General features: G+C 42.6%; 1 protein-coding gene across 1 annotated transcript in view; it reads right to left on the bottom strand.

The window, feature by feature from the left end:
• man1a2 (mannosidase, alpha, class 1A, member 2) overlaps positions 1-12,614 on the bottom strand; it is a 209,227-nt gene that overhangs the window by 15,662 nt on the left and 180,951 nt on the right. Inside the window, exons 9-11 of the mRNA XM_033617549.2 lie at positions 8,305-8,420; positions 4,617-4,836; positions 2,067-2,239 (exon numbers count right to left, since the gene is read on the bottom strand). Of these exons, the coding sequence (XP_033473440.1) occupies positions 2,067-2,239; positions 4,617-4,836; positions 8,305-8,420 (509 nt within the window). The remainder of the gene's footprint in view (positions 1-2,066; positions 2,240-4,616; positions 4,837-8,304; positions 8,421-12,614) is intronic.

Genomic DNA, 12,614 nt, shown 5'->3' with positions numbered 1-12,614 from the left:
AATACAACACAATACCAAACATACAATAGATATGCGCGTTCCATATCATATAAGGTGCTGAAAAGTGCAAGAAACATGGTGAATTAAAAAATGAATAAATAAAAGAATGAATAAATAACACCTAATAGGGCTAATAAAATGCTAAAATTATAATAAGTAAAAATACTAACCTGTACAAAACAAACAAAAGCAAGTCATCTGAGCGCTGGTCTTATCTGACCTTGTTTACCAGCTTTATTGACACAGGAACAAACGAGTTTTTAAATCTGTTTAGTCTGCAGTAAGGAACTCTAAACCTTCTACCAGACGGTAGCAGCTCATACTCGCCATGCATGATGTGTGATGGATCGCAGATAATTTTATTTGCTTGTTGCAGAGTGGCCTGTTCATAAATACTCTGAATGGAGAAGTGCAATAATTTTTCCAGCAGCATGAATTAGCTGAAACAGTTTGTTCTTTAGCTACACAGAGAGGTTACCAAACCAAGCTGTGATACTATACCTGATCAGACTTTCTAAGACTGCCTTATAAAAATCAACATAGTCTGCTATGATATTAGCTGCCTTAGCAGCACTACCCCCAGGCGGGATATATGCATAAAGATAATGTAATTTTAAAAAAGTGGCAACATTTGAGGCTGAAATGCACACAATTGCAGTTCCTCTAATGGCCACTTGAGGCTGGCTCCAAAAGCGAGTCAATCCCCATAGACCCCCATGTTAAAATTCCCAAGTTTACAGCAAAAATAAACATGTTTGCGGCCTGGTTCACAAAACTGGTTTGGTCTCTATGCCTAATCTCCTTGCTCATGACAACTGTGCGGGGTCACATTTTCTGCTAAAATGTCATCAAGGCTTAAAGCTACACGTAATTAAGGGTGCTTTCAGACCTTGAGTCGTCTTGCTTTGGTCTGAATCAGGGACTCATTTTGTCACAAAGTTGTATAATTGCCTAGAGTTGGTTCGTGTTCTCACGGCAGCATTTACAAGTGGACCAGATCAAATGCCTTGTGTGAGAAAGCTGCTCTTGATTGGTCAGAATTTCCATGTGGGAAAAATCCAGGAAGTAAAGCAAACGTTGAAGAAGAGTACACTTGCAAGATAAATGTGACACTTTCTAATGTCACAATGGAGGGACAACTACGCAGGTTGATTTTAGCGCTGCTCATCGTGGACTATATTGCTGTCATTGTTCATTTTAGTCAAACCATACAGTTTGAAAACGAGGCGCGGCTCCAACTAGAAAACAATGTTTTGATGCATTGGATGTGCTGAATGTGCATATTAAGGCAGTACAGGAGGAGGTGCACATTAATAATCCTCCAGGACTGTAACATGCTCATGTTTAACCCAAACAATGTGTCATGTGACTGCAGTTGCTTCACATCCAGGTCGGAACACCTTCTCACCACAAACGAACCGCACCAGAGTTCGTTTGTAACCGGACTGAGACCACCTTAAAACTTAGATCCACACTGAAAGCTGTACTTTGGATCACTACAAACACGCATCCATCCATTTTCTGGAGCTGATCCCAAACAAGTACAGTATTAAGAGAGAAACATTTAGAAAGGAAAACCCCAAGTCAGTTATCTTCAAGTTTCCCCATAGCAACATAGTCAAAGATGCAAAAAAATACTACTTTTGAAAACTGCTCATTACCATACACTAAGATCTTTATTCAAACTGTTATATAGTCTCATTTCCCCTGGAGTAATTATACCGTTATTACACTACATTTCCCACAAACCCCTCCAGAATTTGCTCCCTCTCCTCTGTGATGTTGTGTGCAACTGTTTTCTCGAGTCTGACATTCCAGCAAGACCTGATGATTGATGGAGCGAACTTTTCCATTAGACTTTTTCTTTTTCATGGCCGTCTGCATTTAACAGCTCTGAAAGCTTTAGCTGCTTTTTGTTCTCGGAGAACGCGGCTTACAAATATTCTTGTTTTGAGCTGCGGAGCAAATCCAACAGATGTCTCACCAGATCCTTCACGTTGTACAGAGCAACAATAAAATGTTAAAATGATAAAATGTCTCTCTATATATATATGTCTGCTAATTACCTGTGCTGCCTCCCAGCCCCACTGCCGGTATTTGGGATCGTGGGTGAACCGCCACATGTACCAGTAGGTCTCGATGACCTCCGGCCGCAGGATGTAGTACTTCTCGTTCTGCCGTACGGCCACCGCCTCCAGGCCGCTGTCGAACTTAAAGGCTTCCGGGCCAAGCTTCAACACTGGGGGGAGAAAAGAAAGGTGGAGGTGGGGAATGGTAGAGAGGGAAAGAGGGGAGGGACAAGAGGTGACACAGGAAGATGGAGAAGGACAGAAGGGAGGCAACAAGACAAACAAGAGGGAGAAGGGAGGACAGAAAAAGGACAAACATGAAGAACAAGCAGAGTAGAGGAAGGGTGAGATGGGGGAGGAGAGATGGAGAAGGGGGAGTTAATGACAGGGATCAGAGAGACAAAGGAAGAAAGTCAGCAACAGGAAAACAATGATTAAGACAGGAAACAGGAGACAGGAAATAAACATCATCTTCTGCTCCTTGTCTGTCTTCATGGTTCAGCTGCTGGTGATAACAGGTCAGGGCTGATTATGAATTAGTGTGTGTGTGTGTGTGTGTGTGTGTGTGTGTGTGTGTGTGTGTGATTATAAGAAATTAAAAAAAACCCCAAACTCATAGAATTTACTGGATGTTCATCTTTTTACAAGCACCGCCAATTAAGTGTGATGGACATTAAGAGTGGAAAATTACTGAGAAGATGAAGGAGGTGGTGACAGGACTGTCTGTGAAAAGATTAACACACTCTGACACACACACACACACACACACTCGATGGCTGCTGTGACTGCTCATTAAGAACCAACAGACCCAACTCTAGACAGCCTGACCGTTGCGATCAAACTCCCTGCCACCTAACCAGAAAGTTCCCTCTTCCTCTTCCTCCCGCTCTCTTCCTCTTCTCTCTGTCTCCCCATCTTCATTTGTTGCCATGGCAACCTCCCCTCTTTCTCAGAGCAACCTCACGATTTCTAAGCAAACACACACACACACTTTACACATACAATCATGATGCAAGATCACACGCTGGTGTTTCTTTTGCTGACAACTATTGATCCTCGTCGGGGAAAACATCCCGAGCAGGTATTTTTCTAAAGGTCTCCTTTGAATGGATGATATATATATTTACTCTTCCAGCAAATGAAAATGTAAAAACATGACCAATCGACCTACCACTGTCTCTGTCTCTCTAAAAAAAGCTTTTCTAAGACAGACACTATGAATTTATGTCCTTTAGGTAGTTTTACTGCTTGTGATCCTGAAATCACTGCAGCTGCACAACATCTTCAAACTGTTTTAGAACATTGCAGAGAAAAGATGCAGCGATGTGAACTGGCCGATCTGAGCTCAACTTAAGCCGGCTGATGGTGTCACCTGCAACTCAGCTGGTCAAACTGCCAACGGCTGGTTTTAGAACGTAAAGCACGTCAACTGTTTCAACAGCTGATTGGCTTGTAGTGAAGTCTGCTGGTCAAGTCAAAGTGACCACAGAAAGCATGTTTGCTCGCTGCAGCAGGTGCTACATCTCTGCCGAGCCTTCTGTTTCTGTCCTCGCAGTGTGCCAGTGTCGGACGGTGGGTCGCTGCTGCTGCTGCTGCTGCTCGCACATACATGCTCATATTATCACATATTCCTATGGCGTATTTCTTATCTGATGCTCATTTTGTTTCTGTTCTTAGCCATTTCATCACTACAAATGCAGCTATAGCCTGTATCTCACTATCACTATCCTCATTCATATTTTAAGAAGCTACAAATTATATTCAGCCACAAAATAAGCCCGAAAAGCTGCAAATCAGAACAGAAGTACAGAGAGTTGTTGCATAGAGATGATACACCGTCTCATCTAGTTGCACATATGTGAAGTAGTTGTCTGTTTTAACTCGCCACGATCATAAAAGTAGAATACAAAAATATATGACACACAACATTATTTATTCATCTGCATGTTGTTAATTATCCTAGAAAAGGGGTTGCACGGCGACACTTTCAGAGCACAAAAACACAGACTGGAGTGTTTACAGTCTCTGTTGCAATCGATGGGACATTTAAAAATAGCAGGTGCATTTGTGCACCAGTCCTTGTCAAGCAAGGGTGACTATCTCCTCTGGACCAATCAGCAGACTGGAGTGTTTCTAGCTTTACATTACCGGATCAGTGTGCCAGATACCTCAACACAGAGGTGACCAATTACGTGACAGACCTGAAGTGTTCTATCGGTGCCATCAACAACTTTTGACAGTGGAAACGCAGTAATACTTTTTTAATGTCTGACGAACTGAACTGAACTGAACTGCTCGGTGGAAACGAGGCTTTGAGGTTATAGGAATGCATTTACTGCACATTAAAGCAATAATAATATTGGCTTCAGTGTAAGAAACACCAGTGTAATCAAATGTGAAAAAAAAACAAAACCAAAAAAAAAAACTCTGTAGTTGAACAGTTGTTTCAAATATAAAGTTACAGACAATCTGTACTCTGCTAACATGCTGGTTTCATTCAGACTCAAAGTGCTGTGTGTGTGTGTGTGTGTGTGTGTGTCTGCTCACCTGTCCTGTCATAGGACTCGTGGCAGGTGTGTGCGATCTCGGCTCCCAGCTGCAGGTAGTGTCCGGCCTTGTCGTCGGGTGAGCCGTCAGCTCCCAACGCAAACATGCCGCCGGCGAAGCAGGCCAGGTGGCCCATCTTCCTCTCCAGGTGGCCATTCTTCCACTCACCAATGAAAGTCAGACCGCCGTTGGATTTGCGTATCAGGTGGCGCTCGATGGCCTGGAAGGTAGAGTGTGTGCATTTGGTAAATGAGACGATCCAAGAAAGTTGAATGAAGAAGTATGTTTTCAGTGAGGATGTGGACAGAGGTTACAAATGAAATATTGAGTGTACGTGTGTGTGTGTGTGTGTGTGTGTGTGTGTGTGTGTATTTGTATGCAGACAGCGATTGAAACAACACATCAGGATGTGTGAAATGTGTGTTTGAGTGAGAATGTGCATATGACAAGAGGTAAGGTCAGAAAATGTGGAATGACAGTATTAAAGTAAGAATGTGAACGGAGGTTGTGAACGGAATATTAAGTGTGTGTACGTGTGTGTGAATGTATTAATGGGGTTAAGTTGTGTGAATGGGGCAGTGACATTGAGTGCATGTGTAAGAGGGCGGGGAAGAAGAAGAGGAAGAAAACAGAACAAAGTGGTGAGTGCAGAATTTAAAATGCAGCCACATCCCTCGCCCTTCGCTCTGTAGCATCTGTTCTGCTCACTCTGTGACACTCTTAATGATTGACAGACATCTTCATCAGCTACAGACCACTGACATCTGCTCCCTGCTGAATCTGCTCTCACTTTAGGTGGAATAAAACACAAGCACACCTTCTTTTTGTAACCTGCCCACCTCACTTAAATGCTTTAAATCAGTACCTTTGCTACGGGCACACGCATCACTGACAGAGGGGGCAAAAAGTATGATCATCATCAATCATAATCATAGGTATCGCATTAACTCTTCTTCAGACCCTCTCAGACACAATCCAGTTTGAGCTGCATTTGCAGCTGTGCAGCTTTTTATTATTACCGTTATTTAGGCTGACCAAACGTCCTCTTTTGCCCGGACATGTCCACTTTTCACGTCCTGTCCGGGGCGTACGGGGGTTTTCCGTGTGTGTGTGCGTGTGTGTGTGTGTGTGTTAGAGTGCGGCACGGGTCGCATATTTCTGTCAAAACTAGGGATAGACTGATATGGATTTTTTAGGGCCGATGCCGATACCGATTTTTTTCCATCACCCTTAGCCGATGACCGATTATAGACTGCCAATTTTCTTGAGCCGATAATTGGGGCCGATACTGCTTTTGCTCCCTCAATTTACATCAAAAAAATGACACAATGATAACAAATATTACAGGTCTCAAGTTTAAAATAAGAAACATTTATTGAACAGTAAAAAATACTAAAACAAGATGGAAAGTTGAGGTAGAACAGGTAGAATATTATTATTATTATTATTACACATTCAAATAAAAAAAAGAGTTCAGTGCTCTTAAATCTTCCAGTAATGTCTTTATAAAATAAACAAATATTTAAAATGAAGCATAAATAAAACAACAACTACTGTACACAGTAGGATTCGCTGCATGTGCACTGCAGGGTCTTCTGGCAACACAGAGCTGCCCATGGATGCCTGTCTGTAAATCATGCCAGGGAAAAATAAATCTGCGAACCCACGCGCGTATTGGCCAATGCCGATACAAGTAAAAAACTCAAATATCGGCCCGATATATCGGTCTATCTTTAGTCAAACCCCGACCCAAGCCCGACATTATTTAATTACTAAAGCACTGAGTTTGTGTCACACAGTGGTTACAGGTTATTTAACAGGCCGGGCGTGCCCCGTTGGTTTTCAGCGGAGAGGGAGACCTCCGTGTTTGAGACGGGAGCGGGAGGTCCGAGGCTTCCAGCGAGAGGAGAGGGAGAAATAAAACAAAATAAGATAAAATAGGAGACACCTGTCTCCCTCTTTTATTTTATTTTCAGCGTTTAATCAAGGCAGAGGCAGGCGGCTGGAGGTCCGAGACTTCCAGCGAGGGGAGAGGTAGAAACAAACAGCCAATGTGTGTCTGTGTGTGTTATGTTCAGGTGTTGTCACGTAAATAACAGTGCCCAAGCAACAAACAGGACAGACAATAGGATTTTATTTATTTTTACACTACATTTTCACTGAAAGCTGACCGAATCCGACCCGAGCCCGAATACAATTTATACAATTTTGACCAAACCCGGCCCGACCTGTCGGTACCGTCGGACTCGGATCGCCACACTCTAGTGTGTGTATGTGTCCCCTATAGGGGCCTACCTGAATTTCTGTCTTTGAGAGATATTATTTTGTAATATAACTGAATTTTCTATCCATACATATAAACTTTAAATAGGCTATAGGCCTATTAAAATGATAAGGCATCTTTGAGTAAACTGCGAGTATCATTTAAGTAGGCTATGTCATGACCGGGCCGAGTGTCCTCTTTGTTGGAAATCAAAATATGGTCACCCTACCGTTATTAATAGTCAGTTGCCTTTTGCTGAACAATGGGACAGGAACAAAACTTTGTCCGATTCAAAGTGATGAGTGTTGGAAATGTAAGGACCCATTCACACTGGTGCTATCTGGTCTGCTTAAAATGAACCCTGGTCCGATTACATGGGTAGTTTGGTTCATTTGGAGTAGTGTGAACGCTCAATCGAACTCTGGTGCAGACCAAACGAGCAAACCCTGGTCTGCTTGAAAACTGGGGGTCTCAGTTCTCTTGCAAGTGAACCCTGGTGCGGTTCGCTTACAGTGGGAAATGCAAACAGACTATCCAGCAAACCAAAGAGAGGAAGTGACGTAGAGCGCAGTGCATTTTGGTAGAAGAAAAACAAAGCCAACAGCACGAACCGCTCATTGCCTCGCCTGCTGCTCATACTGGGCAGCTTCTAGGTTTGAACACCAAAGTAAAAACAGAAACCCCAAGACTGTATAAATTTGGTGTTGCTCCTTGTGTTTGTGGTGACCAAGCCGGCTGAAGGGGATGGAATTTCCGTTTTCAGTCCTGGCCAATCGATGAGCAGGGTTTTCTTCTTCCTCATGCCTTTTTGCTTCCTGGTCAGTGGTCCTTTCGGGCAATGCCGCCCCCAGACAAGCAGCTGTTGTAACTGCGTGACGTTGTCCAGGTGGTTTGGTCCGCTTTAAAAAGTGCAGTGTAAAAGTGAACCAAACCAAATGAATTCCCCCGCCCAATCGAACCGAGTCCCCCGGACTATCCTGGTGTGAATGTGCCCTAAGGGTTTCCCCATTTTTGACCAGAGTACATCACATTTTCACCTTCTTGGAGACAAATCTGTTCTAGCAGCGCAACTTGCAAAGGCACAGTTTGGATTGGCTCTTGCAGGCTTCCTTATTGCACCCAAGATTATACAAGGAACTGGAAAAAATAAACTCAAACCTTGGTATAAGGACTGGATTGATCTCATGACTGTTGCAGCATCATACAAGTTAAAGCTGGTTAAACTGAAAGATTGAGAGTCGAGATTCAGTGAAATGTGGCGTGGCTTCCTCAGATTTATTAGCACGGGGCCATAAATGGGGGCGCCCACTAGCTGACCTGGTAGAGCGGGGGCCCCTGGGTTCAGTCCCGCCCACTTCAAAAGATTTGAACTATCCCTTTAAAAGGAAGTGTCTGTAAAACATATGCAGATGTGTTGGGCTGTACCTCAATGGCGTCATCATAAGTCTTGCGGGCCTCTGTGTCGGTCTTGTCTGACATGAGCCACGCCTTCAGCAGGTACTCGTAAAAACTGTCCCCAAGTCCTCCAACTGAGGTGTGATCTGCAGAGACAGAGAGGAAATAAAAACAGTTAAAAAAGTGCAGGAAACAAAGGTAGAAAGGAAAAACAGCAAGAGACGGACAAATGAGAAAGCCAAAGTGAATTATTCATTCTTCGACTTTGCCTGAAAGTCACTGGCAGAGAGAAACATATGGCATCAAAAGCATCTACCCAAACCCAGGGTTTTTTTTTTCTTCTCCACACCCACGATATATTGGCAGCATTCATCCCACTCATTTTTTCGTTTTTGTTTACCGTTTCCCTGATGGGCTCACATTTCACTGTCCCCACTCGTCCTCTTGAAAGTTTACACAGCTTTCATGGCTGTCCTAATTTGCAGGACGCCACATAGAGAGGATGGGACGCAGCCAACACTCATTCTGATCACACTATGAAAATAACTTATTTTCTCCAGAGGGAGTTTCGAGCCCCACTTGATTTGATTTTTTAATGACACTTTGGTCTATTTCAGGGGCAATTTTACTGACCTATAAAATATTATTCACTATATTACACAAAGAAAAGAAATTTGTGCTCCTAAGATTTGCTGAACCATACCAGCATGACAGAAGATACTTTCTGACAATAACTGAAAAGGCAACTATTCTTTATAGTTTGATTTATCTATCATGTTTAATGTTTATGTTTGTGAATGTCAACTAATCATTTGCATTTGTGCAAAAATACATCTTTTTTGTTCTGCAGTTATTCAGAGTTACTTTATACTAACAAATTAAGTAAATAGGTGGTAAAATTATCCGAAATTTCATTCTTCCTTAGGAGCTCCTAGTGCCAGTGGCGGAAAAAGTGTTCAGATCATTTACTTAAAGCAATAGCGTCAACATCAGCTTAAGTGTACACTAAATTTAGAACATTTTTACGGCTTAACCCTGCCTTGCTGTCAAGTAGTCGTTCGTTAGTCACTCACCCTACAGCAGGAAACAGCACTTCAAAATAAAAGCTTTGTGCTGGAAATTCACTGTACTGAAAAATAAAGTGTGTTTGTTACAAAGCTGATGCGTTCACAAGTCACTTGCGGACCATTCAGAATAGACCCACAACCTATTTTGGACCACAACCCAACAGTTGGCGACCACTGATTTAGAAAATTGAATTTAAGATATTACAAGACTTTTTAAGGACATGTAGATGCCCCGGAGTAAAAATATGACTTAGAAGACAAGGGAATTACTCAAGTAAAGCACAAATATTGAAAAACTGTACTTAACTACAGTACTTGAAATGTACTTAGTTACTTTCCACCACTGCCTTATGATCTCAAAGGGCCAGCTGGGGATGCAATCTTCATTTAGCTCCGACTTCACAGAGGGACACTGTGATATCCTTCATCCTCGACGTGTGGCTATCTCCTCAGCTCTGTGTAATCATATTCGATATCTGATGCAGATGCTTTGTGTCTCATCTAAAGGGATTCTTCTCTGTATGTGATTAACATGCCCGTAGGTAAATGGAGGGATACACAAAGACGGGGGGGACGAGAGAAAGACGAAGGAGCCATGAATTATTCATCTTTAGTCACACTGAGAGCACAAACAACCTTGGAGTCATTACTGAAGGCAGAGTGTGCTGATGTGTGTGTGTGTGTGTGTGTGTTCATGTCTGAACGTACATGTGGGTGACTGAGTTCATATATTTACACTGAAAATAACAGCTAGTCGTGAGGAAGCGACTTTAAAATAAAGAAAATACTGGGTACAGATTTACTCACATTTGGAAACATATTTTATAAATGAGTTTAAATCCTCTCGGACTTGTTTGTAATTGGTGGAATAAAATTATTTTCTGTAAGTGAGCCAATCAAAAAGACCCTAGCACAATTACGATGGCAATATCAAGTCTGTGTGTTTGTTATTTTAAGTATTTTAGGACTCACAACCCTGGCATTTTGCTGCAACAGATATTTCCCACATGTTTTATTCAGAGTGCTCATGCAGCATCAGCACCACTAAAGCACTCACAATAATGCAGACTTTCTCTGGGGTGTTATTTGGCAGTTAACGATGCATGTGACTGCAATGAAATGTTTTCCTTTTCAACGTTGCATGAAAAAAATTTCATATAATCACGAATATCCCCTTGCTGGAGATACAACTCTCTTCATCAGCGCTGATCTATCCTGGATGGAAAACAACCAGCAGACCTAGATGGATGCCGGTATATTTTGTATTCATCTTGAGTATTTGTGCTCCGCCAGCATCTGGCAGGTCACCAGCCCTCTTCTGGTGGCTCTGTACCACGCCAAATTATCATACTTGGTTGGTGAAGTACTGAAAGTGGCATGTGGTTATTTGTGCGTCTGCTGGCTGAAAGAAAAACACTTTCATGTCAAGGTTATAATGGCGCTGCACCTTGGCGGTTTGTGGAGCTCCTTCAGGTGACTAATGAGTGGAGAATCTAGGATGAATGTTCTTGAAGGAAAAGTCACCTACGTACCAATCTACTGTCATTTGTCACAAATAAAGCGTCTGTTGATCTGTATTTCCTTTAGGGTAAAGACACAAAAGGGAAAGCTTCCACCAGGGTGCTGAAGAAGCAACCCTGACTTGACTGTTGAGCTTCACGTCCAGGTGGAGGAATGAGGATTCAGTCCTGGTAGCGGCAGCTCTTGTAAGAGTCACAAGAAGCTAAAGGGATTTTATGTCAGAGAGCTTCTGATCTCACCTTTAGGTTAATGGTAAGGAGCTCAATAATCCCCAAAGAGATCTGCTCAGAATGATTCGTACTTTGCTTACAAAGGAGCCACATGAGGTGGGTCTAAAATATCTAAACAAGACGCCTTCCTGATCCTTCCATGTGAAGGCTTTCTGGGCCACTCGTACCCTCTCCACCAACATTAGGGCTGTCAAAAAAAAATTGAAGTTGGAAACATACTTGAATGTATGTTTTTTTTAGTTCGAACCTAAATTTGATAATTTGAATATCATTAATAATTAATTAATACTATTAATAATGTTGTATATCACGGCAAATCCCGTTCGGGCGGAGATGGCTCGCGCGCAAGCCGGGCCAGAGAGGGACGCAGCGACGGAGGAAGAGGCGCCCGCTGCGCCAACACCACCCACTGCGCTGTCCGCGATGCGTGACCTGTTCGGGGAGACATACAGGGAGAGTGTTGCACCTGCTGCCTCTCTGCCTACCCTTTTTGAAGAAGAGATGAAACATTACCAGAATGAGACACCACTACGAGCCGACCAGGATCCACTCTTGTGGTGGAAAACTACGCATTGAAGTATCCAAACATTGCTCAGATGGCAAGGCAGAAGTTGGTCATACCTGGGACTTCAGTGAGGTCAGAAAGGGTGTTTTCATCCGTGTGTATATAATAATAGATAATAAATTCGAATATTATTCGAACTCTACTAAATTAATTCAAAAATATTCTAACTCAATTTCATGGTGCTTTTGACAGCCCTAACCAACATAAGGACATATATGCAAGTTTTTATAATGCAGGTAAACCCACTTAAAATAGGTGATGGACGATGGATATATAAAGAGAATTAGATACAGCGTTGGAGGTGGAACCCAATGTATTCCTATGAAAGCTTCTTTGTGGTGTGTGAAGCCAAAAAAGTTCAACTGTAGTGTAAAATATGACCCTGATTATTAGCACTGTTCTGCACTGTGTGTGGCCTATACAGCAGGTGTACAAGAGACTTCCGCTGGTGGAGCCGGCTACAGTTAGCGCTCTGCTTATGTGAATGGGGAAGAAATGATTCAGTCGTGTGGCTCTTCTAGACTTTCCAAATATTATCAGAACGAAAAGATGAAATTCTGATTTTGTGAAGGTTGTGATATTTAATAAAAAAAAGAAGACGAAGAAAAAAAAAGAATATTTCATTGGGCTTTTGCCTTTAACTGATAGGACAATATAAAGTGTGAAAGGGGGAGAGAAAGAGGGGATGACACGTAGCAAAGAGCCGTGGGCTCTACAAAAATTGGCATTAAAGCCAGGCACATTTGGAGGCCAGTAATAGACAAGTATGCCTTTCAGTTTGTTTTCCTAGTGGATCACGTTCAACATGGTTGGCTGTTGAAACAGGTGATGAGCTTAACACCAGTGATTTGACCAGCAGAGTCTAAAATGGTTTCATCTTGTGGCAAATCATTGGTCTGAACTGGGCTTTAGCGTGTCCATCCAGGTGTCATGTTTCCATCACTGCTGATTGAAGCC

Source organism: Epinephelus lanceolatus, chromosome 14 (assembly GCF_041903045.1).
Source record: "Epinephelus lanceolatus isolate andai-2023 chromosome 14, ASM4190304v1, whole genome shotgun sequence".
In the NCBI taxonomy this organism is placed as follows: Eukaryota; Metazoa; Chordata; class Actinopteri; order Perciformes; family Serranidae; genus Epinephelus; species Epinephelus lanceolatus.
The sequence above is the reverse complement of the archived record's forward strand: the minus strand, read 5'-3'. Positions and strand labels throughout refer to the sequence as shown.